The sequence below is a fragment of the Clarias gariepinus genome, chromosome 14 (genome assembly GCF_024256425.1).
Source record: "Clarias gariepinus isolate MV-2021 ecotype Netherlands chromosome 14, CGAR_prim_01v2, whole genome shotgun sequence".
Taxonomy (NCBI): Eukaryota; Metazoa; Chordata; class Actinopteri; order Siluriformes; family Clariidae; genus Clarias; species Clarias gariepinus.
Window position 1 is genome coordinate 32,200,001 of NC_071113.1, and position 27,014 is coordinate 32,227,014.

At 43.1% G+C, this 27,014-nt stretch overlaps 1 protein-coding gene across 1 annotated transcript in view; it reads left to right on the top strand.

Annotated features, from left to right (window-relative positions):
• The window catches only part of sdk2b (sidekick cell adhesion molecule 2b), a 167,014-nt gene that overhangs the window by 100,402 nt on the left and 39,598 nt on the right, over positions 1–27,014 (top strand). Inside the window, exons 9-15 of the mRNA XM_053511021.1 lie at positions 37–231; positions 4,606–4,722; positions 4,891–5,058; positions 5,387–5,489; positions 14,883–15,059; positions 15,636–15,772; positions 23,279–23,426. Coding sequence (XP_053366996.1) covers positions 37–231; positions 4,606–4,722; positions 4,891–5,058; positions 5,387–5,489; positions 14,883–15,059; positions 15,636–15,772; positions 23,279–23,426 — 1,045 coding nt within the window. The remainder of the gene's footprint in view (positions 1–36; positions 232–4,605; positions 4,723–4,890; positions 5,059–5,386; positions 5,490–14,882; positions 15,060–15,635; positions 15,773–23,278; positions 23,427–27,014) is intronic.

Genomic DNA, 27,014 nt, shown 5'->3' on the forward strand with positions numbered 1-27,014 from the left:
TGGTGCCAAAGCCTGTGTGTTTGTGTGTGTTCTCAGGGGTTCCCCAGCCTGAAATTGTGTGGTTTAAGGACGCGGTTCCCATCAGTCCACTGAAGAATCCTCGCTATCATGTTTTGGCTGCTGGGAGTCTGCAGATTAACGGCCTCCTGCCTGACGATACCGGAATGTTCCAGTGTTTTGCTCGCAATGCTGCTGGAGAAGTGCAAACCAACACCTACCTTGCTGTTACCAGTATGTATTGTACAGTATGTGTGTGTCTGTGTGTGTGTGTTAGCCAATGATAATAGCGTGAGAGAGGGAGGGGTACGGAGAGAGGGTGAGAGAGGGGTGTTCCTCAGCCTCAGGTGCTCTGCTGTATCCCCTGTGTGTGTATTATGCCTGAGACTCTGATGGTGATGGTGATAATAGCAGATTTTAGGATTAGAAGGCCCATTAAATCAGAAAATGGAGATTAGCACAGGAACTGAGATTGGGGAAGAAAGGCAGGGGTAGGGGCAGGGGCAGTTACCGCCTGCCGCAGGACTGAGATCTGTGTAAACATGACTGAAAATTAAACAAGAATGATGCAGTGAGTTATAAAAATTAAGTAAGACTAAGACTGCAGTCACCTGCCCGAAGGAAAAAAGCACCTCAGAAGAGCAGGACAGAGAGGGACTGACACCAAGGACTGTATCTGAGGCAGGCAATACTGCAGCACCCATGACCAGAGGGGCTAAAGGTCAGAGGGGTGTTCCCATCAAGGGCCAAACTCTGGTTCTGAAACACGAGTCCAATGAAGAAGTGCCAAAACATGCAATTCCTTGAATGGCCACTTGGCAGACCGCTGGCTCCACAAGTGAGTCTATCCCCTGGGTGCAAAATACAATAAAAAACACTTTTATCTCCAAGACTGTAAATGATTACATTTCTCATTCATCACGTCACCAAGGATGTTTTGTCTGTGGTGGTTCCAGTACAAATCTAGCAGATCTCCAGCAGGCAGACAGGACTGAAACATCCAGGGGGAGGAGGAAACACTCAACTAAAGGCTGTTTGTAAAACAGATTCATGTAGCAAATAGCAAGTGGAAATATTTGTCCAAGATCAAAGGACCTTATTTGTCCTGCAGAGGGGAATATAAACACATGATGGAAGGAAATGATGGTGTTACTCCAGCAGGACTTACAGACCCAGTTCCTCAGGGGATTAATATAGAATTGTGTTACCGAGTCCAGAGGAAACTCTGCGTGTGTATAAGACGCGTTTAACAATAAAACCTCATCAGAAATCCAAGTCACCGTGTTTCAGTTAGAAATATTCTGACACTGACACACACTGACACACTCCTACTGACACTGACACACTCCTACTGACACACTCCTACTGACACACACTGACACACACACTGACACACTCCTACTGACACACACTGACACACACACTGACACACTCCTACTGACACTGACACACACTGACACACTCCTACTGACACTGACACACACTGACACACTCCTACTGACACTGACACACACTGACACACACACACACTGACACACTCCTACTGACACACACTGACACACACACTGACACACTCCTACTGACAATGACACACTGACACAAACATTGACACACTCTTACTGACACTGACACACACACTGACACACTCCTACTGACAATGACACACACTGACACACTCCTGCTGATACTGACACACACTGACACACTTCTATTGACACTGACACACACTGACACTCCTACTGACACTGACACACACTTACACACACTGGCACACACTGACACACACACACTGGCACACACTGACACACACTGACACACTCCTATTGACACTGACACACACTTACACACTCCTACTGACACTGACACACACACACTGACACACTCCTACTGACACTGACACACACTGACACACACTGACACACTCCTACTGACACTGACACACACTTACACACACACTGACACACTCCTACTGACACTGACACACACACTGACACACTCTTACTGACACACACACTGACACACTCCTACTGACACTGACACACAGTGACACACACACTGACACACTCCTACTGACACACACTGACACACTCCTACTGACACTGACACACACACTGACACACACACTGACACACACTGACACACTCCTACTGACACTGACACACACACTGACACACTCCTACTGACACTGACACACACACTGACACACTCCTACTGACACTGACACACAGTGACACACACACTGACACACTCCTACTGACACACACTGACACACTCCTACTGACACTAACACACACTGACACTGACACACACTGACACACTCCTACTGACACACACAGACACACACTGACACACTCTTACTGACACACACACTGACACACTCCTACTGACACTGACACACACCGACACAGACACTGACACACTCCTACTGACACTGACACACTCCTACTGACACACACTGACACACTCCTACTGACACTGACACACTCCTACTGACACACACTGACACACTCCTACTGACACACACTGACACACTCCTACTGACACTGACACACTCCTACTGACACTGACACACAAACTGACACACTTCTACTGACACTGACACACAGTGACACACACACTGACACACTCCTACTGACACACACTGACACACTCCTACTGACACACACACTGACACACTTCTACTGACACTGACACACACACACTGACACACTCCTACTGACACACACTGACACACTCCTACTGACACTGACACACACACTGACACACTCCTACTGACACTGACACACACACTGACACACTCCTACTGACACACACTGACACACTCCTACTGACACACACTGACACACTCCTACTGACACTAACACACACTGACACTGACACACACTGACACACTCCCACTGACACTGACACACTCCTACTGACACTGACACACTGGCACACACACTGACACACTCCTACTGACACTGACACACACTGACACACACACTGACACACACTGACACACTCCTACTGACACTGACACACACTTACACACACTGGCACACACTGACACACACACACTGGCACACACTGACACACACTGACACACTCCTATTGACACTGACACACACTTACACACTCCTACTGACACTGACACACACACACTGACACACTCCTACTGACACTGACACACACTGACACACACTGACACACTCCCACTGACACTGACACACACTTACACACACACTGACACACTCCTACTGACACTGACACACACACTGACACACTCTTACTGACACACACACTGACACACTCCTACTGACACTGACACACAGTGACACACACACTGACACACTCCTACTGACACACACTGACACACTCCTACTGACACTGACACACACACTGACACACACACTGACACACACTGACACACTCCTACTGACACTGACACACACACTGACACACTCCTACTGACACTGACACACACACTGACACACTCCTACTGACACTGACACACAGTGACACACACACTGACACACTCCTACTGACACACACTGACACACTCCTACTGACACTAACACACACTGACACTGACACACACTGACACACTCCTACTGACACACACAGACACACACTGACACACTCTTACTGACACACACTGACACACTCCTACTGACACTGACACACACCGACACAGACACTGACACACTCCTACTGACACTGACACACTCCTACTGACACACACTGACACACTCCTACTGACACTGACACACACACTGACACACTCCTACTGACACTGACACACTCCTACTGACACACACTGACACACTCCTACTGACACTGACACACACACTGACACACTCCTACTGACACTGACACACAAACTGACACACTTCTACTGACACTGACACACAGTGACACACACACTGACACACTCCTACTGACACACACTGACACACTCCTACTGACACACACACTGACACACTTCTACTGACACTGACACACACACACTGACACACTCCTACTGACACACACTGACACACTCCTACTGACACTGACACACACACTGACACACTCCTACTGACACTGACACACACACTGACACACTCCTACTGACACACACTGACACACTCCTACTGACACACACTGACACACTCCTACTGACACTAACACACACTGACACTGACACACACTGACACACTCCCACTGACACTGACACACTCCTACTGACACTGACACACTGGCACACACACTGACACACTCCTACTGACACTGACACACACTGACACACACACTGACACACACTGACACACTCCTACTGACACTGACACACACTGACACACACACTGACTCACTCCTACACACACTGACACACACTGACACACACACTGACACACACTGACACACTCCTGCTGACACTGCTACACAAACAGGCACACACCTACACAGTGACACACACTGACACACTCCTACACACTCCTTTACACTCGTACACACACTGACACACTCCTTAGGTGTTACAAATTTTCCTATAATCACACCTAAAACAAACTATATGCGTGTGCGTGTGTGTGTGTGTGTGTGTGTGTGTGCGTGTGTGTGTGTGTGTGTGTGTGTGTGCTCTCTTAGGTATTGCCCCAAACATCACTGCAGGTCCATCAGACAGCACTGTGATTGACGGGATGTCAGTCATTTTGCACTGCGAGACAGCAGGAGCTCCACGGCCTGCTATTACTTGGCAAAAAGGTATATCTCTACACACACACACACACACACACACACACACACACACACAATATCTTTGGCACAAACTGACACAGAGATGAAAACAGGCACATGATGAATAAACCACACACATTTTGCTGAGTATGTCCCTCTGTGTGTGTGTGTGTGTGTGTGTGTGTGTGTGTGTAGGTGAGCATGTATTAGCAAGTGGATCAGTCCAGCTGCCTCGCTTTACCCTGTTAGAATCAGGCAGCCTTTTGATAAGCCCAGCCCACTTATCTGACTCGGGGAGATACACTTGTACCGCCAGCAACTCACGTGGCATCGACCAGGCCTCAGCACACCTGGGGGTATGGGGTAAGTGTGTGTGTGTGTGTGTGTGTCTGTGTGTGTGTGTGTGTGTGTGTGTGTGTTTAGAATAGGAGTGTATTTGTGATAATGTCTATATCAAGTTCTCTATAATGCTTTAGGTAACATTACATTTATTGTCATTGCATAATACAGAAACTCTGCAACAAAATGCACTACTGAATAAATAACTAAATAACTCTGTGTGTGTGTGTGTGTACGTTCGTGTGTGCGTGCGTGTGTGTGTGTGTGTGTGTGTGTGTGCGTGTACGTGCGTGTGTGCGTGCGTGTGTGTGTGCGCGTGCCTGTGTGTGTGTGCGTGTGTGTCTTTCCCCAGCTCGTACCCGTATTTCCAACCCACCTCAGGATCAAAGTGTGATCAAGGGTACTAAAGCCACCCTGACTTGTGGAGTGTCTCATGACCCCAGTGTTACTGTCAGGTATACACACACACACACACACACACACACACACACACACACAACACTCTATTCACTGTATACGCCATGGCCCCGTACCTCATAAATAACCACAGAGGCGTGGCCTTTGCACCTGTCACGCATTAAAAGAGGCGTGGCTATACCGCCGTGAGATTTTTTTTTTTTTCATGACACACATCATAATTCTGCAGCACAGACGAACAGAAAGAGGAGTATAAAAGGTGATAAGGGTTGAATGGACAGAAACATTTTTGTGTTTTGGTGTCATTAATGCGGTTTGTTTATGTTATTATATGCGGTATGTTGTTTAATGTTTACATTAAAACTTTTTAAAGTAAAGTCATGAGCATGGTTTTGTCTCCTGATTTTGCAAACTAGTACAGAGAACAGGAACGGGAACAGAGGAATGCAGGTCAGGGTTGTTTATGTCTTCGTTTGACTGAAGAGACATAAAAATCGATATTGAGAACACACACACACACACACACACACACACACACACACACACAGAGAGAAAGAGAATATTTCAAACCCTCATTCTCCATTATGTACGTTCGGGATCACTGAGAAAATGCCACATTATTATTCAACAAAGACGTTTTCTAAATCTTGAGGAAATATTGTCAAGAAATTAACAACTTTAAGAATAATAATTTGTCCTTGAGGAAACAATTTAATCTTTCATGGGAATAAAATAGGGGTGATGTGCTCATATCTTCTGGTTCTAGTGAGGACTCTCGCTGCTGCATTCTGGACTAACTGAAGCTTATTTATGCACCTAGTTGAACAACCAGACAGTAAGGCATTACAATAGTCCAACCTAGAGGTGATAAAAGCATGAAGTATTTTAGCATAGTATCTTGGCAATGTTTCTGAGGTGAAAGAACGCTATTCTGGTAAAATTATTTACATGAGCTTTAAATGAAAGGCTGAAATCAATAATCACACCGAGGTTGTTTACTGCTGCACATAGTAAAGGACCTGCTAACAAATTAAGTTCGAGAGAAAGCATAGAGAGAGAAAATAGCAATGAGCCTAAAACGGAACCCTGCGGAACACCAAGCTTCACTTTATTACACAAAGTCACCATTTACAAACTAATAACATTCTGTCAAATAAGACAAAATAAGCCAAGAGAGAGCTGTTTCCCTAACTCCTACAACATTTCTGCACTGGGGTCGAGTAACTCAAGCAAAGAGATGCAACCCTGATCAGAGGCCAATAGGAGGTAATTTACTACTTTAACGAGTGCTGTCTCTGTACTGTGATGAGGCCTGACTGATACAGTTTGTTTATGCTATTCCTACGTAGATATGAACATACCTGCTGTGCTACTGTGTTTTCTATGATCTTGGAGATAAGCAGAGTTTTGATATCGGCCTGTAATTTAACAGCTGACAGGTCGAGGGGTCGGGGTTCCTTAATAATGAGATAATGAGGAAAAAACTAATTGCCTATCACAGCTACGCAAATGATACCCAGCTTCACCTAGTCTTATCTCCAAATGACTACAGCCCAGTTGACTCCCTCTGCCAATGCATTGTTGAAATTAACAGTTGGATGTGCCAAAACGTTCTTCAGCTAAACAAGGAACAAATTGAGGTCAAAGATGAAGCTTTGAAGGTGAATGCATACCTTCACTCTAGGGGTGATTCTGGAGACAAACCTTAGTTTCAGTAGTCACGTCAAAGCAATAACTAAATCAGCATACTATAATCTTAGAAACATCGCAAGAATTAGATGTTTTGTTTCTAATCAAGACTTGGAGAAACTAGTCCATGCCTTTATCACCAGCAGGGTGGATTATTGTAATGGTCACCTCACCGGCCTTCTCAAGAAGACCATTAGACAGCTGCAGCTCACCCAGAACGCTGCTGCCAGGATTCTGACTAGAACCAGAAAATCTGAGCACATCACACCAGTCCTCAGGTCCTTACACTGGCTTCCTGTAACATTTAGGATGAATTTTAAAGTACTTTTACTTGTTTATAAATCACTCAATGGCCTAGGATCCAAAAACATTACAGATATGCTCACTGAATATAAACCTAACAGACTCTTAAATCGTTAGGATCGAGTCAGTTAGAAATACCAAGGGTTCCCACAAAACAAGGAAAGTCCGTTTTTAGCCATTATGTTGCCCGCAGTTGGAACCAGCTTCCAGAAGAGATCAGATGTGCAAAAACATTAGTCACATTTAAATCTGGACTCAAAACTCATCTGCTTAGCTGTGCATTTATTCAATGAGCACTGTGCTACATCTGAACAGACTTCTTCTTCTTCTTCTTCTTTTTCTTTGTCTTTCGGCTGGTCCCTTTCAGGGGTCGCCACAGCGAATCATCCGCCTCCATCTAACCCTATCCTCTGCATCCTCTTCTCTCATACCAACTAACTTCATGTCCTCTCTCACTGCATCCATAAATCTCCTCTTTGGTCTTCCTCTAGACCTCCTGCCTGGCAGTTCCAACCTCAGCATCCTTCTACCGATATATTCACAATCTCTACAGTCCGAACAGACTGTACTATTTTATGTTTATCTTATATTTTTAACTGTTTTATTTTGATTCTAAATCAAATTTTAAGTAGTTTTAAAAGCATCACTGCAAACTGTTTTATTTTAAATCTAATTTTAAATCATTTTAAGTTTTATTGCTATTATTTTCTATTTCTTTTTATGATTCTTTTATTTTCTTTTATGAAATGCCTTGCCATGTTATCTGTTTGAAAAAAACATCCTGCATAGGATCTAGATTTACTCCTACTGAGTCCAGATTGCCTGAATCCAAAGTTTTCTAAATCTCAAAATGTTTAATCTGGATATTAAAATCTCCAGCAATTAACATTTTGTCTACAGAAACGACTAGGTTTGAGAGGAAATCTGCAAATTCACTAAGAAATTCCGAGTACGGCCCTGGAGGTCTGTAAATGACAATTAGCGGGATCGACTGAGCTGACTTAATATAGTTAAATACACTTATGTTACTATAAAGAATTTCAAATGAATTAAATTTGTGTCCGTGTTTTTGTACAATAGTCAAATTATCATTGTGAATAACTGCGACGCCTCCTCCTCTACCAGTTAACCGAGGCTGGTGTATGTAGCTGTATCCAGGAGGACTAGCTTCATTTAGAGCTACATACTCGTCCTGTTTAATCCAGGTTTCTGTTAAACAGAGTATATCAAACTCCTGATCTGTGATAGTTTCATTAACTCTAACTGCTTTAGATGCGAGAGATCTAATATTTAACAGTTCTAGCTTCAGATCAGAGGTGCCGGCTGCGCATTCAGTCTGATCCAAGTTTGTGGTCTTTATGTTAATTTAATTACTAAAACAGACTTTCTGGGTCTTTCTACATGTTTGTTTAGCTCGGGGAACAGACACAGTCTCAATACAGTGAACCCTGAGTGACGACTCTATGCAGCTAGCAGACGGTTGGTTTAGCCTGTCTGTCTGCTCCCTGGCCTGGGCTCTGGATTGTCACCGATTAACTAGGCCTCTTCTAAAACTATGAGCTATACTACAGGAAATGAGTAGTAATTTATCTTTTTTGACAAAAGGTTAATCATGTAATTTTTTAAAAATAGAACTTTATTTGACTCGTCACTAAACAAACCGATTCTATGTCCCGCTTAAGTGTTGAGTGTGAGCTAATCATCCCACACTACACACACTGAACAAGCTTAATGTTTGTTGAATGTTTAATGTGCATTGGCTGAAGACTTATCGAGATTATTTCAAACAGATCTCACATGGATGTCCTGCACTGCATGTTCAAATGTAAAGTGTCTTTATTAGTATTAAATTTACATCCCACCAGTTTGGAAAACAATTTGCACTTTTGTCTATTAATAATACTTTATTCTCTAATCGTGTTTTTTTGCATTCCTGTGCTCCTTATAAACTTTATATTTATTTTATTGGCCAGTCCCAGAGTTATTGGCTTGTCCTCTGAAACACTGGTTAGAAGACTTGCATCCTGAAGACCCCCTTTACTGTTGGTGTATGCCGTCAGTTTTAGGAGCTGCTGGCTGAGGCCCTGTGAGGTGTTTCTTCCAGACTACAGACTCTGATGTATTTGTCCTACCCAGTTGTGTACCGAGGCCTCACACTTCTCTTATCATGATTACAGCCTGTGTGTGTTGTGTTGTGATGTAACGGAGTAGCACACACATCTGTACGATAATGTCTTTAATTATCTTTCAATTTCCTGCCAATCTCTTGTGTGGAATAGGCTTCATTTCCTAAAACGTAAATAGTCTGATGTTTCTAAACAAAATCCATTCTTACTGTTTGTTAGTCAGTCAAACCCACAACTGCTGAAGCTCCGGATTCTCAAGCAGCACAAAGAAAGAGTTTTATTGCTTTCTCAAACACAATCTATTTTAGGTAGTCCAGGTCGTCTTTAGACTCTGATCAGTCTAATGTAAATGTATTTTTTTTAAATACAGCAGTACCCAAAAGTATTTAGACAGGAATCTTGTGTCTTTTGTTATAGTTCTCCCTGTGCAGTAAACAGCTGATGTCACTAATAAGTTCGAGCGTAATGAGTCTTTCTGACTGTAGAGTTGTGATAATGAACTGAAACAGTCTGGTCTCTGCACATTGTGTTGAGCTTCTAGAGCCTAGTCACTTCCAGACCAGTAGCCAATAGCAAACTGCTGGACAACGGTAAGGGTAAGGCTTCTGTACATGATCTCCAGGAAGTGATTAAACAGCATGGATTAAGTGAGTGATACCAGAGTACTTCAGACGCCTTTCTGACTCGATGCCCAGCTGGATCTAGCCGCTACTGATGAATGAAGGACTTAATACTCAATACTGATTGTTGTATAGCAATTTTACTGCAGAAATGAACAAATTATTCGTATTAACTTGACCATGATTATGACATGGAATTTCACGTTTGCCCCAATACATTTACATTTAATTCAATTCAATTCAAGCAATTAGCAATTGTCATTGCCGCAACGCAGCTTTACACAATCAAAAGAATTATTTAAGTTTGTATGAAATGTGAATGTGTATGAATCAAAATGGTCAGTTTGTCCCTAGTGAGCAAGCTGAGGGCGACAGTGGGAAGGAAAAACTCCCTAAGTTGGTAATAGGAAGAAACCTTAAGAGCAACCTGGCTCAACAGGGAACCCATCCTCATTTAGGTGAAACTAAAAGCAGGAAATGATCTGCATTTATACAGTGTGTTAGGTGGCAGGCAGTTCAGCTATAACAGTTGATGTTAATTGATATTAATATGTAGTCCAGGTAGTTATTGAAGACCCAGGTAGACTTGTAGGAAGTTCCAGTCCTGAACTATCGAACTGTCAAGTCCCCAGAGAAACAGTTGGCCAGAACCATCTTCTAGGTAGAGAGAATCATCCCCAGACACCAGACGCATCCCAAAGAGACACACAGGGCATCCATGTGACGAGATCTCCAACCAGATAGTCCAAGTACTGAAGAAACAGATGCGTCTTGAGTCGTCATTTAAAGATAGTCAAAGTCTCTGCTGTACGGACATCTAGAGGAAGTTCATTCCACCACCTAGGTGCCAGAACAGAAAAGAGCCTGGATGAATGCCACCCTCGATCCCTGAGAGATGGTGGGATGAGGCGAGCAGTGCTGGAGGATCGGAGGGAATGTGGTGCAGTGCGTGGTGTGATTAGAGCAGAGAGGTAAATGGGTGCTGGGCCATTTTTAGCTTTGTAGGCAAGCATCAGCGTTTTGAATTTGATGCGGGCAGTAATGTGTGGGGAAAATGACAAATGATTGTCCACGGTTACCTTAAGATTGCGGGCGGTGGTTAAAGGAGTGATTTGGTTGTTGTCCAGGGATATCACAAGGTCTTGACATGGGGATGAGTCACAAGGGATAAACAACAGTTCGGTTTTACTGAGATTGAGCTTCAGCTGATGAGCAGCCATCCAGGATGAGATGTCTGCCAGATACTGTATGCTGAGATCCGGATGGAAACCTGAGTGTCAGAGGGAGGAAAGGAGAAAGTAAGTTGGGTGTCATCTGCATAACAATGGTATGAAAATCCATGCGATGATATGACCTTACCAAGAGACCGGGTATAAAGGGAGAACAGAAGAGGACCAAGTACTAAGCCCTGTGGGACACCAGTAGAGAGTCTACATGGGGCAGATGTAGATCCCCTCCATGTTACCTCAAATGACCTATCTTCTAGGTAAGAAGCAAACCATTGCCACGCTGTTCCACAAATTCCAAGGCTTGTAATAATAGATAATAGAATCTTGTGGTTCACTATGTCAAATGCAGCTGACAGGTCCAGGAGGATGAGGACAGATGACAGTTTAGCAGATCTAGCAGCATGGAGCTTCTCAGTGACTGACAGAAGGGCAGTCTCTTTGAATCCAGATTTGTTGGGATCATTAGGGTTGTTCTGTGAGAGATAAAGAGGCATTTGGTTATAAACAGTTCTTTCAAAAATTTTGGAAATAAAAGAGAGAATTGATACCGGGCGATAATTGTTAACTTTTGATGGGTCCAGGCAGGGTGCGATGGGAATAACCCTTGCCTTCTTAAAAGCAGCAGAAACATGACCAGGTGATATGGAATGGTTAATGATGGTCGTGGTGAAAGGAAGGAGGTCTCGTGACATGGCCTGGAGTATTGTGGAAGGGATTGGGTCTAATAAACAGGTGGTGGGTCTAGATGACGAGATGATCTGCTAAATCTCGTCAGATGACAGGTTGGAGAATTCTGCTAAGAGTGGGAAGAGAAGGTCCTAAGGTCCTGAGTTTGGTTGGGGGCGAAGGACTGGCGGATTGCTGCAATCTTCCCATCGTAGAATGTGGCAAAATCATCAGCAGTCAGAGAAGAAGGGGCAGGAGGAGTCAGTGGGTTGAGTATTGGGGAAAAGATGTTGTGGAGTTTGCCAGGATCATTTGCCGAGGCTTCCAGCTTTTCTCTGTAGAAGTTAGTTTTGGCAGAATTCACGTCACATGTGAATTTGAAGAGAAGAGTCTGGTAAGGGACGAGATCTGCATCAAGCTGTGATTTCTTCTATCTTCTCTATGCAGATCGTTATTTTCTTCTGTTATGCGTAGTACATTAGATAGCCAAGGAGCAGGACAGGACGTCTTCCTTGGTTTAGATGACAGCGGGCAAAGGAGATCTATGGACGAGGAGAGAGAGGAGAGGAAAGTTTCAGTCGCAGTCTCTAGTGGTAGAGAGGAAAAGGAGTCAGGAAAGGGTTGATAGGGTGCAGGAAGACACAGAGGAAGGGGAGACAGAGTGAAGGTTTCTGCGGGTAAAAGAGACATTTTGGTGGTTAGGTTTACATAGAATAGGAAAGGACATGTATGAGAGCTGTAAGACCGTGGTAAGATGTGCTGTAGGTGTGACAGAAGAATTCAAGGTGGAGGTGGGTCTGCATCAAGGATTGGCTCTGAGCCCCTTTTTGTTTGCTCTGGTAATGGACAGGATGACAGATGAGGTAAGACAGAAGTCTCCATGGAATATGATGTTTGCAGATGACATTGTGCTTTGTAGCGAGAGCAGGGAACAGGTGGACGAAAATTTGTAGAGGTGGAGGTATGCTCTGGAAAGCAGAGGAATGAAGGTTACCCGCAGTAAGACGGAATACATGTGTGTAAATGAGAGGGACCCAAGAGGGACAGTGAGGCTACAGGGAGCAGAGGTAAAGAAGGTGCAGGATTTTAAGTACTTAGGGTCAACAGTCCAAAGCAACGAAGAGTTTTCAAAGGAGGTGAAGAGGCGGGTACAGGCAGGTTGGAATGGGTGGAGAAAAGTGTCAGGTGTGTTGTGCGATAAAAGAGTATCAGCGAGAATAAAATGAAAGGTGTACTGGACAGCGGTGCGACCAGCAATGCTCTACGGCTTAGAGACAGTGGCACTGAAGAAAAGACAGGAGGCAGAGCTAGAGGTAGCAAAGCTGGAGATGTTGAGGTCCTCTTTGGGAGTTACAAGGATGGATAGGATCGAGAATAGGTTCATCAGAGGGACAACCCATGTAAGTCAGAGAGGCCAGATTGAGGTGGTTTGGACATGTTCAGAGGAAAGATGGTGAATATATCCGTAGAAGGATGCTGAGGTTGGAACTGCCAGGCAGGAGATCTGAAGGAAGACCAAAGAGGAGATTTATGGATGCAGTGAGAGAGGACATGAAGTTAGTTGGCGTGAGAGAAGAGGATGCAGAGGATAGGGTTAGATGGAGGCAGATGATTCGCTGTGGCGACCCCTGAAAGGGAACAGCCGAAAGACAAGGGTTATGGTGAAGGATACCAGGTAATGATCAGATTTATGAAGAGGAAAAGTAGTGAAATCTCGAGAGAGAATTCCCTGCACTGTGTGTGGGAGGGCAGTTGTTTATGTTTAGAGTTAAAGAGAAGGAGTTAAGGAGAGAGAGAAGGAAAGAGGATTTGAGTTTGTCAGATGGAAGTTTGAAATCTCCTAGAACAGTGAGAGGAGTGTTAGCAGAAGAAAAAAGACTAAGAAGCATATCCATTTCATCTAGAAAGTTTCCTAGAGAGCCAGGAGGACGGTAAATAACCAAGATGTGGAGGTTAACTGGAGAGGTTACCTTAACTGCATGAAATTCAAATGATGAAAAACTGAGATGAGACAGGGGGATAGGACCAAGGACCATCTCTTGGACAACAGGAGACGCGTACCACCACCTCTGCCAGTTTCTCGTGGAGAGTGAGAGAATACATACTGTAGGCAGAGGATAGGGCAGCCGGTGTAGCTGAGTTCTGAGGAGATATCCAGGTCTCAGTTCCAGAGCCCACCTACCACCAGTGCAGGGCAATGTGACAGTACTGGAGGGTAGATGAGGTTTCTGGGAGATCTGCCTCTGCTGTGTGAGTAAGAGCATCTTGGTCTGTGAGAAGTGACAGAGATAGGTTGAAGACACATCCTAGACTGAGGTAATTGTTCAAAAACTTGCAATTTCTTGGTAAACAAAGGTTTGAGTCAATTCTCTGTGCACTTGCTATCTAGATTCTTGACTAACTTTGTTGCAGGACATGCTTATTAACACAAGTGTCTGTAGCGGAGACACATTCAATATATGTAGCTAAGCCCCGCCCACAATTTACACCTTAAGGAAGCCTGAAACTACTCCTGATTAATTACCTGAGAACAAATTGCTTTAGACCTACTTCAATTACACTGCAGTCAACACTACCAACCAGCACAGACTAGCTACAGTATACAGTAGGAACCAATCGTGTTTCAAACAGTACAAAAGTTAAAACCTACCTTACCAGTGGAGAAGAATCCAATAGAGGAAACTAAAGCAATACATTTGGACACCACTGTAATGAATTTGTAATTAATTTTCTAAAGCATTTTGAAGTGACCTGGAATACCTGTGTGTGTGTGTGTGTGTGTGTGTGTGTGTGTTAAGGTTTGTGTGGGAGAAGGATGGTCAGTTAATTGACCCCAGGTCGTCGCCACGGTTACGGCAGGACACTAACGGTACACTGCACATCTCTCAGACCTGGTCAGGTGACATCGGAAGCTACACCTGCCGAGTGACATCACAGGGAGGAAACGATTCCTACACTGCTCGCCTGAAAGTCAGGTATATACCTCATCATCATCATCATCATCATCATCATCATCTCCCTCACTCTCATTCTTTTTCTTCATCGTTTGCGTCTCAGAAACACTCTGTAAGCCCATCGTTATGTCTCCTCTCTCTAATCCAATTTTCCCTTTTTTATTGCTTTAATACCTGCTCATATCTCCATCTGTCGTTCTTACACTTTCACTCTATCTTCATCTCTCTCTCTCTCTCTCTCTCTCTCTCTCTCTTCACAAGTTTGTGTCCTTCTCTAGTTTTCATTATCGTTCCATCCCAAATGTTTGATGTGTGTGTGCAGCAATAAAGAGTGATTATTTAATCAGATGTTTCTAAATGTGAAACTATTTGATTTATCATCTCAGAGCCTTGGAGTTTTTAAAGCAACACTAAACTGCAGTCTCTAATATAATAACGTGCAGCGAGTGCTGAAGGTCTGGCTTCTTCTAACTCTTCTGAAGGTTTTGTGGAATCCATCAGAGCCAAAGAAAAAGTTGTTCCATCTCTCAAAGGAGTAATTCAACACATTGTGTGTGTGTGTGTGTGTGTGTGTGTGTGTGTGTTTGTAAAACGCAGGCAGCTGCCTCATGCTCCAGAGAACCCAAGTGCAATATTGAGCTCAGTGGAGAAGAGAGCCATCAACCTGACATGGGCAAAACCCTTCGACGGAAACAGTCCCCTCATACGCTACACACTGGAAGTGTCTGAGAACAGTGAGGGAATCACACACACACACACACACACACACACACACACACACACACACACACTGTGGAAACTCTGCATTAAAGAGGACTGATAATGTTTTCTTTAAACCGCTTTGTTTTATTACACATGCTGTCATCAACAAAGTGTTGTATAAGCAACACAATACAACACACACACACACACACACACACACACACACACACACACACACCACATGGAGCTAATTTATACTGGCTTCTGTTCATGTGGAGAAAATTATATGCAAATAAAATAAATGTCACCTTTATCTGTGTGACGCTCCATCAAGCACACGGGCGCTTTGTGTACACGACGAGTGAAGAAACACAGGACCAGAGAGAGAGTGTGTGTGTGTGAGAGAGTGTGTGTGTGTGTGTGAGAGAGAGTGTGTGTGTGTGTGTGTGTGTGTGTGTGAGAGAGAGTGTGTGTGTGTGAGAGAGTGTGTGTGTGTGTGTGAGAGAGTGTGTGTGTGTGTGTGTGTGAGAGAGAGAGTGTGTGTGAGAGTGTGTGAGAGAGAGAGAGAGTGTGTGTGTGAGAGAGAGTGTGTGTGTGTGAGAGAGAGTGTGTGAGAGAGAGAGAGTTTGTGTGAGAGAGTGTGTGAGAGAGAGAGTGTGTGTGTGTGTGTGTGTGTGTGAGAAAGAAATTGACGTTTAACATTCTTTTATTTTTTCACGAAAAACAGATGGCAGAAAGTAAAAATCTAAAAAGGCAGGGAAAAGAAAAAAAAGGGGGGGGGGCGGGGCAGATCAAAATAGAAAGCAAATAGAATAATGCAAAAAGCATGAATTAGTACAGTAGATTAAAACGAGTTTAGAAGAAGAAGTTTAAAATGAATATAATAAATAAGAAAATGGAAAAGATTTATCCTAATGTGGTGAAATAAGTGCTGAGCTGGTGTATTAGGGAAACGTTTAAAAAGTACCAAAAGTTACACGAATACACATAGTACATAGAAGGGCAAATAAAAAGATATGTACAAGAAGAAAATGAGGATCAAACATTTATTGTCTTTAAAAATTAAACACTGAAACCCCGATGTCTGTAGAGCATAAACCCTCCCCACATCTGATCAAACTCTAGTAGTCTGTGTGTCATCTTTAAAAAGGCGAATTCATCTTTTACCCCCCCCCCCAGACCAGTGCCATGAGCATTCTTTCAGCGGTGGGTGTGCCACTCCCCTGCATTTTGTTTCTCCTTGTGAGCCAGATTGCGCGCTTTGTCTGGCCTATGATGTAATTTAAAAGAAGAGTGACAGATTTGGGCTTTTGTACAGATTATCAGTCCATGTCAGTTTTAACCCATTTGAGCAGGTTTTAAGCAGTGAGCCTTCCCAACCTCTTGCATCTTAAAAACCGGTGGTCTACTGTTTCCTCCCTCACACAAAACAAAAACTCTGTGTTCCTGGTGGAGTCAATGAATAAACGATAGAAGGGCCCCTTCTTCTTGCTGAAGGTCTTTATCTTTTGGGTGTATGGGTAAAGATCAGGGAGGCCGCTGGTTCTCTCTAGGGCCCCAAATCTTCTCTGAGATGGGGCGGCTTGGGTCCTTACCCAAGAGTCTCTCCATTAGCCGGTTTGACTTTACTCCCGTTTCTGCACACAGTTCATCTGCTGTCTTCCACACCATTTCACTCCTCAGATCCTTGACTTTGGTTATTCCTGTATTGAGCAGAAGTTGATGACAGCATTCTAGCGTTTACAAGTAGATTGTGAAACAGGGCTCTTCTCCGGTGCTTTGGTAGGGTTGTGCATCAGCCCTGCTGGTCTTTACCACTGTTCTCCAGGCTCTAAGTACAGACTGATATAAATGCGTAGTAGCTGATAAGTCCATTTCAGACAAGTTGAGCACGAACGGGTGTGTCATGGTTTATGACTACTATCAGTTGGAGTAAGGCTTGAGCTGTACTAGTCCATGCCAGCCCTTCACCATAGAGCAGTCCCTGTGCAGCCTGCAGTCAAAATGTTTTGACTAGACTAGACAGGTTGTTCAAGCCCTGCCCCTTTTCCTGGACAGGTAAATGTAGCACAGAGGCTCAAGTACAGTGTTGGTGGGTCCAGAAAAAGTTCACCATCTTCCTCTGAACTTTTCTAATTATTGTCTCTGGGGGGTCAAGGATAGTAAGGTGGTGCTAGAGCATGGAGGCGATTAGATTATTGATGACTAGTACTATCCCCCTGTAGGACAGCTGAGGCAGGACCCAGGGCCATTGAGATAACTTGGCACACACCTTTACTATTACACCCTCACAGTTTTTGTTTTGGAGCTCTTTTGTTTCAGGTCCCTTTTCTCGCCACTGCCCCATTAAAAAACACTTGCATTTTTCCCAGTTTACATGTGCTGAAGAAGCTCTTGCGTACATGATCAGGTTTCTGGTCAGAGCTTTAACATCATCTTGTTTTTTTTATAAAAACGGTCACATCGTCAGCTTCTGCATTAGTCTCTCCTGTGACCCTCTAACAGAAAAGCCCTGTAACTCAGCTCTTACACAGCAATAGTTCTATAGCACGACAATAGTTGTCCAGGCTAATGTAGTTGTCCAGTAGATGGACACCCCCGTCTGATTCCCTGTTTCATTTAAAAAAGGGCAGATAAGACCACCTTTATTTTTAAGTGTAAAAGCAGCACCAGATTAGTTTTAAACCACAATAAAAATTGTTTCCTATACCAAAGGATTTAAGTGTCTGAAAAAGGTATTCGTGATCAACTGTGTTAAAAGCTTTTTCTTGGTTTATTGATAAAAAGCCTAGTTTATTTTTGGATCAAAGTCTTTTTTTATTATAAAAAATATAAACAAGTTACATATACATATATACATTGTACACTATTTTTTTTCTAACTGTACCCCTCCCCCAACCCACAAAAAACAACAAACAAACAACAACAACAACAAAAAAGCTAAAAAAAAAAAAGCAGCAGAAAAAGAAAAAAGGAATAAAAAAAATAAAATAAATAAATTACACATCAAACAGAAAAGGAAGCAAAGAAAGTATTAGAAACAAAGACTAAAAAAGAAATCTTTTATTACAGATCTAATTGATCTGCATCTATATTTTCAAAATGTCTGATTAATGGTTGCCAGGCATCATAAAATCCCTGAGTCGATCCCTTTATAGAATAGCAAATCTTTTCTAAATGAGTAAATACAAGACCTCTTTAATCCAGCGAGTACCTACTGGTGCCGACGACTCCTTCCACTTAAACAGGATCAGTCTCGTAGCGAGAAAGGAGCTAAAGGCGATCATATTGGCCTTGGCATCATTCAAGCGGGCACCACTTGAGTCAACACCAAAAAGTGCAATAAATGGGGATTGTTCTAAGGGTATTTGGCATACAGTGGTGTGAAAAACTATTTGCTCCCTTCCTGATTTCTTATTCTTTTGCATGTTTGTCACACAAAATGTTTCTGATCATCAAACACATCTAACTATTAGTCAAAGATAACACAAGTAAACACAAAATGCAGTTTTTAAATAATGGTTTTTATTATTTAGGGAGAAAAAAAATGCAAACCTACATGGCCCTGTGTGAAAAAGTAATTGCCCCCTGAACCTAATAACTGGTTGGGCCACCCTTAGCAGCAATAACTGCAATCAAGCGTTTGCGATAACTTGCAACAAGTCTTTTACAGCGCTCTGGAGGAATTTTGGCCCACTCATCTTTGCAGAATTGTTGTAATTCAGCTTTATTTGAGGGTTTTCTAGCATGAACCGCCTTTTTAAGGTCATGCCACAACATCTCAATAGGATTCAGGTCAGGACTTTGACTAGGCCACTCCAAAGTCTTCATTTTGTTTTTCTTTAGCCATTCAGAGGTGGATTTGCTGGTGTGTTTTGGGTCATTGTCCTGCTGCAGCACCCAAGATCGCTTCAGCTTGAGTTGACGAACAGATGGCCGGACATTCTCCTTCAGGATTTTTTGGTAGACAGTAGAATTCATGGTTCCTTCTATCACAGCAAGCCTTTCAAGTCCTAAAGCAGCAAAACCCCAGACCATCACACTACCACCACCATATTTTACTGTTGGTATGATGTTCTTTTTCTGAAATGCTGTGTTACTTTTACGCCAGATGTAACGAGACACGCACCTTCCAAAAAGTTCAACTTTTGTCTCGTCGGTCCACAAGGTATTTTCCCAAAAGTCTTGGCAATCATTGAGATGTTTTTTAGCAAAATTGAGACGAGCCTTAATGTTCTTTTTGCTTAAAGTGGTTTTTGCCTTGGAAATCTGCCATGCAGGCCGTTTTTGCCCAGTTTCTTTCTTATGGTGGAGTCGTGAACACTGACCTTAATTGAGGCAAGTGAGGCCTGCAGTTCTTTAGATGTTGTCCTGGGGTCTTTTGTGGCCTCTCGGATGAGTTGTCTCTGCGCTCTTGGGGTAATTTTGGTCGGCCGGCCACTCCTGGGAAGGTTCACCACTGTTCCATGTTTTTGCCATTTGTGGATAATGGCTCTCACTGTGGTTCGCTGGAGTCCCAAAGCTTTAGAAATGGCTTTATAACCTTTACCAGACTGATAGATCTCAATTACTTTTGTTCTCATTTGTTCCTGAATTTCTTTGGATCTTGGCATGATGTCTAGCTTTTGAGGTGCTTTTGGTCTACTTCTCTGTGTCAGGTAGCTCCTATTTAAGTGATTTCTTGATTGAAACAGGTGTGGCAGTAATCAGGCCTGGGGGTGACTACAGAAATTGAACTCAGGTGTGATAAACCACAGTTAAGTTATTTTTTAACAAGGGGGGCAATCACTTTTTTAAACACACCACTGTATTTTTGACAAGGTATCAAAAGTAAAACTCCAAAAATTGTATAGCTTTAAGCATGTCCAGAACACATGTAGTAGTGTAGCTGGTTCCTGCTTACATCGGTCACATGTGGGATCAAAGTCCTCTCTAATCCTTGCCAGTTTTACCTTGGACCAGTGAAGCCGGTCAACAATTTTAAACTGAATGACTGTATGTTTGAGACAAACTGATGATGAGTAAATTCTATGTATTATCTTTTGCCACAGTTTAACTGAAATTTGTTCTTTTATATCATTTTCCCATTTGCCTTTAATTATATCTAATGTGGTTGAGTTACTTGTGTTTAACATCTTGTATACAGCAGAGTTCATGTGATTAATTTTTTTTTTAATTTTTCTATCAAGATCACTCAAGTCTTTTATAAAAAAAGATTGTCCGTTATGGTGCGGTGTGGAATGCAGTAAGTTTGATGTTTGTGAATTACTGAGTGTTTCAGACTGTTTGAGTCTGTTTAAGTCTCCTTTTTTTTTTTTTTTAGATCAGTGATATCTACCAATTTGCTCTTGTGCAGCTCAACAATAGCTTCCTGCTGTTAAAGAACATTTATATACTTCATGGAGATGAATTATATGAGTTTCTATGAGTTTAAGTGTTTATAAAATTCACTCTGCAGTCCATCTATTCCTGGTGATCGTCTTGTTGCGAGCTGTTGAACAGCATCAGTTACTTCTTGCAGCTCGAGTTCTGCGTCCAGCACAGTGCTCTCCTCCAGAGATAGTTTTGGAAGCTCCCTGAGTAGTTCCTCTCTGCAGGATAGGTCACAGGGTTCTGCACTGTAGAGCTGAGTGTGAAAGTCTGTGGCCGCTCTCCTCATCTCACTTGGTTCTGTTCTTGATGTTCCGTCGGCTCGTGTTAGATACACCATCTGATTCTGGGGTTTCGTTGTTTTCGACAGATTGAAGAAGAAAGCACTGTGAGAATCCATGTCCTTGATGCAGGAGATGCGATGTCTGCTCAGGGCTGTTTTGGCCTGTTCTTGGAGGAAGGAGTTTAAAGCTTTTTTTTTCTTTCCAGGAGACGGCCCATTCTGACGTTGTTCTTGCTGACCATTTTTCTTTCTGTTTGAGTGATTTCTGCCTTAAGTTCCTCTATTGTACTTTTAACTGCATCTAATGTGTGGACAGTTTTGCAGAAAATTTTTGAGTTTTTTTTCACCTCCCACCAAGAAACTAAACTGCTTTTTTCATTTCTTTCTATTCATTACATAAAACTTTACATTTTTCATAAGAGTTCATCCTGTAGTACTTTTATATTAAAACGCCAGTGTGAGCTCTGCCTTTTTGTGGTTGGTATCATTAGCTTTATAGTTATAAGGTGATGATCTGAAAAGCCAGTGGGGGAAATGGGTGCTTTTGTAAGTTATTATGTGGGATTTAGTGACATAAAATTTAATCATTTTGATTTATACGCATTTACATTTTATGCAAACTTCAATAATTCTTTTAATTGTGTAAAGCTGCCTTGCGATATATCAGAGAAACTGTCTTCTTCAAAGTCGTCGTCTATCATTATTTCATCTTGCTCAAAGTACTGTAGAAGCAAAGAGTGAAGTTGGTTGTCCCACACTGCCTCCCACCCATGATATTCAACTCCCCCCAAAAGACTGGATCTCCTACAGTGTTTGTCCCCTGCTGAAAACATGCCTTCCGGAGTGTTCTGTGTGCTTTTTTTTTTAACTTTGGGCTCTCTAGCCCTCTCCACCTCTTCACATTCGCCTGCATTTTCCACTAGGCCCCGCCCCCTCCCTGCCATGTGCTCCACTTGGGCAGCTGAACTTTTTGTGCCTGATGTCCCCACATTGAAAGCACCTCATGTTCCCAGTGCTGGCGTACAGCATGTATGATTTCCCCACATGAGTGACTCTGAATGAGATGTCCAGAGTGGACTCAGTCAGGAACATGAGCACTGTACGCCTGAAGGACACGCAGTTAAGAGAAACTATTCTTATAGAATCTTATAGAACCGAGACAGTTCCCCCTCGAAATCCACATCAGGGATAAACAGAGGAATGTTCGACACGGTGACCTTCATTGTTGTTGCCCCCAGCGGAGTAACGGAATAAAGTTCTCCACTCACCTTTATTCCGTGTTCAATCAGCTGATGTACGAGTTCCGTCTCCTTAACGAACACCACCACGGCCTTGTTCATCCGCGACGCCGACACGATGTTCTCACACCCGATACACTCTCACACCGCCAGTAACACCCGCTCCACCGACACCACGGCGCTCACCTCACAGCGCACCCCGTGACGGAGTGAGAGAGGACGGGCCGCACCGCTCGGGTGAGCCGCCATCCCTGACCCCGCCACCAGACCAACAGCTCCACACACCCGCGGGTTTAAACTAATAACACTGTGTGATCGCTATTGTTAATAGATGTTTATTATATTTATTTATGTTTGTGCTTTAGAAAAAAAATCTTAAAAGTGTTAGAAAGTTTTCAAAAAGGTTTGAAAACACTGATTCACTCCCACACCACCTCCCAGCATGCACCAGAGAGAGAGACAGAGAGAGAAAGAGACAGTCTGAGATGTGGACAGAAAGTGAGAGACAGAGACAGAATCAGTAAGACACACAGAGAGAAAAAAAGACAGAGGCACTAACGGACTGTCACATCTGTTCTCTTGACTAAAGCAATTTAAGCCTTTAGTTACTATACATTCTGTGTGTGTGTGTGTGTGTGTGTGTGTAGATGCTCCGTGGATGGTTCTCATAGCAGATGTAGACCCCGGTGCCACAGCACTGACAGTGAGGGAACTGACTCCGGCTCGGTCCTATCAGTTTCGCTTATGTGCTGAGAACAATGTGGGGAGAGGAGCTTACAGCACCGAGACGAGACGGTGAGGACACACACACACACACACACACACACACACACACACACACACACACACACACACTACACACACTACACACACACACACACACACACACACACACACACACACCACACACACACACACACACACACACACACACACACACACACACACACACACACATACCCCAATACCACACATTTAACTACACACTCACACACCTACTTTGTTAGAATGGTTATATGTTCTTCTCCCAAGTGTTAGAACCTGCTCAATAAATAAATTACAAGGGAATGAAAGTAAACACAGGAGAGAGACAGATGTTCTCACAGACCAGGAATGGAAGCTCCAGATGTTCCTGTATGTTTAATGTAGTCTTGAGGAATAGTTGTCCAGGCTTCCTGAAGGACGTTTTTGTCTCTCAGTCCATCGCTGTACCTGAGCAGTTTCAGAGGAGTGTGTTTGGATTGTTGAGCCACACAGTGACCTGTGAATCATTCAAGCAGAAAAACAACCAACTTAAGGCATGAACCAGTGAGAAACAGGTGCCGATGATGACAGCTGATCACATGGCTGTAACTACAGGGACATTGATTACTGCAGACCAGCATCAAACCCCTCCAGCTCCAGCAGCGCAGCTTCAGAGGACCAGACGTCTCCTCGGACCCTGTGGAGCCCCGTTATTGTGGAAGGTGGAAGGTTCACTTCCTCTTTCCCCGTCCCTAATTTAATCCTCACTCCTCTGTACTGTCTCCTTACTGCAGACTGACTGCCCATATAATACATTAATGCAGTGTGTGTGTGTGTGTGTGTGTGTGTGTGTGTGTGTGTGTGTGTGTGGTTAAGTGTGTGTGTGTGTGTGTGTGTGGTTAAGTGTGTGTGTGTGTGTGTGTGTGTGTGTGTGGTGTGTGGTGTGTGTGTGTGTGTGTGTGTGGTGTGTGTGTGTGTGTGTGTGTGTGTGTGTGTGGTGTGTGTGTGTGTGTGTGTGTGTGTGTGTGTGTGTGTGTGTTATAAATCAGTGTGTGTAAGTGTGTTAGCAGACAGGAAGCAATAAAAGAGCCAAGTTTCTGCCCTGTAGAACAGAAGAATAACTCACATCTACAGCTAGACTCTCCAGGGAGTGTGTGTGTGTGTGTGTGTGTGTGTGTGTGTGTGTTTGATGAAAATAGAGCAGCTCAGCTCAGCAGGATCTTAAAGAAGTACTTCACCCCAGATAATCTCTAGAGTCGCTATCATTCAGTACCCACCAGCGGGAACTGATAAGCATGATTAGCATGAGTCGTGTCATATAATGCTAACGCAGGAGTCAAAGCCTTTTATACTCTGTGCTCCTCACACACACTCAATGGAATATTGGTGTTTAACATTCCTGTGCGGATTTACAGTAGATCTCTGCATTTTAGCGCTGCTGCTGAACTGGAGAAGGAATGCAAGAAATGTCTGCTGAGAGATTTCACTCTAAGGTTCTAAAAGGTTAAAATGGTGTTCGGCAACTTCTTAAATCTATTGTAGATCCATTTAATGAAATATATTGTAAATACTATAATAACTATAATAATACTAAAACTCGATCAGCCCTAACATTAACGCAGTAACATTAATTATCAGGAAACTGGTGACAAGATCATGGGCACCCGAGGCTGACCAGCAGGCAAAGAGCTCAAGGCCCCTGACCCGGCCTTCAGGGGCCAATAACAGGGACAAATAACTTCAGGGACAAATAACTCCTATTAATGGAGGCCCCACACCTCCACCCACAGCCAGTTGTACTGTAGTGTATACGTATACCCACATCCACATGACCTTGTGGCTAAGTAGTGACACGGTGCTTTTGCATTTTATAGATTTATTTTATAAAAAAGATACTATATTGTACATTTCTTTAATATTAATATTTATCATGGGAAGTTAAATGTATAATCTTTAAATTAATTTAGAGTCCAGGGGTAGCTCAGTGGTTAAGGCATTGGACTACGGTTCGGAAGATCCCAGGTTCAAACCCCACAACCACCAAGTTGCCACTGTTGGGCCCTTGAGCAAGGCCCTTAACCCTCAACTGCTCAGATGTGTAATGAGATAAAAATGTAAGTCGCTCTGGATAAGAGCGTCTGCCAAATGCCCAAATGTAAATTAAATTTTAGTTAGTTAAACATTAATGCTTTAAATCCCACCTCTACTGAGTTAGTTTTTATTGAGTCACGCAGGAGAGGAGATGTTCCTTCAGGAAACACTCAGAAAGTTCTGCAGTTAAATTAAAGTTTGTGTTGAATTTAATTAACTGCAGAATTCTGAGTGTGGGATTAAACATGCTGTTCTGTCTGTGTTAAAACACTGCTGTAGTGTTAGACGCCATTTTCTCTGCCTGAACATTCACATCCCTCACTGTGAAACATTCTGCATTCCCAATGTCCTCCTGAGGAGGACAGAGAGGAGCTTCTTCCTAATTATTGTGGGGTTCTGATTCTTCACTTAACACATACATCCGTAAACTCACAACATGCTGCTGTTGAATTCTGGATTGTGAATGGTCAGAAGCCACTGAGGAATGATTTTACAGGTTTATATTAAAGGGCTTGTGCTAATACTGTACATTATTATTTCTTTTGTAGCAGTTGAAAGGGATGTGGAATAAGGAATGTGTATGATAGAAGCTCCACTAAAAATAACCGAATTAGAAACCTGGAATCACTGATGAGGTGAAGATATCTGTAAGGAGAATTTAACATAGTTATTTAACAATAAATGATTTTTCCTCTATAACGGGTATAACATGGAGTTTAAAGGTTACATATGAGTTAGTAAGCAACTTATTAATATCAGCATCAGAGTCATATATTAATGAATTCATTATCATTTTAGTCTATTCTGTTTAAGTTATCGACTCTTTAATGATGTAGGCTCAAGTACAAAGTAGTTCATAGCGATCAATGTCCTGAAGCTATCCAAAGAAGAACAAGAACAGTTTTTTTTTTTTTCCAGTTTCATCGTATCACCCACAGTAATCTCATGGTGCACTTCAGGCTGTCTATATGAAGTCTAAAGTAGTTTCCAGGTGATAAGCCAAGATTCATAAGGCAGGTCCAGAGAGCTACAGGAGTCAGGATCACCGGTATCTCCATAGTGGTGTAGAGAGAGATAATGGTTAGGTATGGTTAAAGGATCGTATAAGGTGAATGTAGATTTAGTGCAGAGTACAAGGCTATTCCATAACTTTGGGGCTTTGTAAGAAAAAGCTTTGCACCTGCTCTAGTCTTTATAATAGAAGTACAAGGTACCAAAAAGCGGATGATCGTAAGACACAGTTCACTTAAGAAACTCAGGAGGTCTTAGCCTGCTTAAAAACTCAGGAAACTCAGCATAAATCTGCTGCCATTAGGATGCCTGCGAGTTTACAGGAGATTTTGCTGCAGAGCTCATACACACTTGCACATGTACATGTCAAACTCAGTTCACTTTTAGATCTCATTGAGCTAAACAATGTTCACTGCGCATGTGATGGGCTCAAGTAAACACAACATCAGATATTTTGGGTCATTTGCCAAACGCACACACAGGACACACATTACATACTACACACACTTACACGCACACACACACACACACACCACA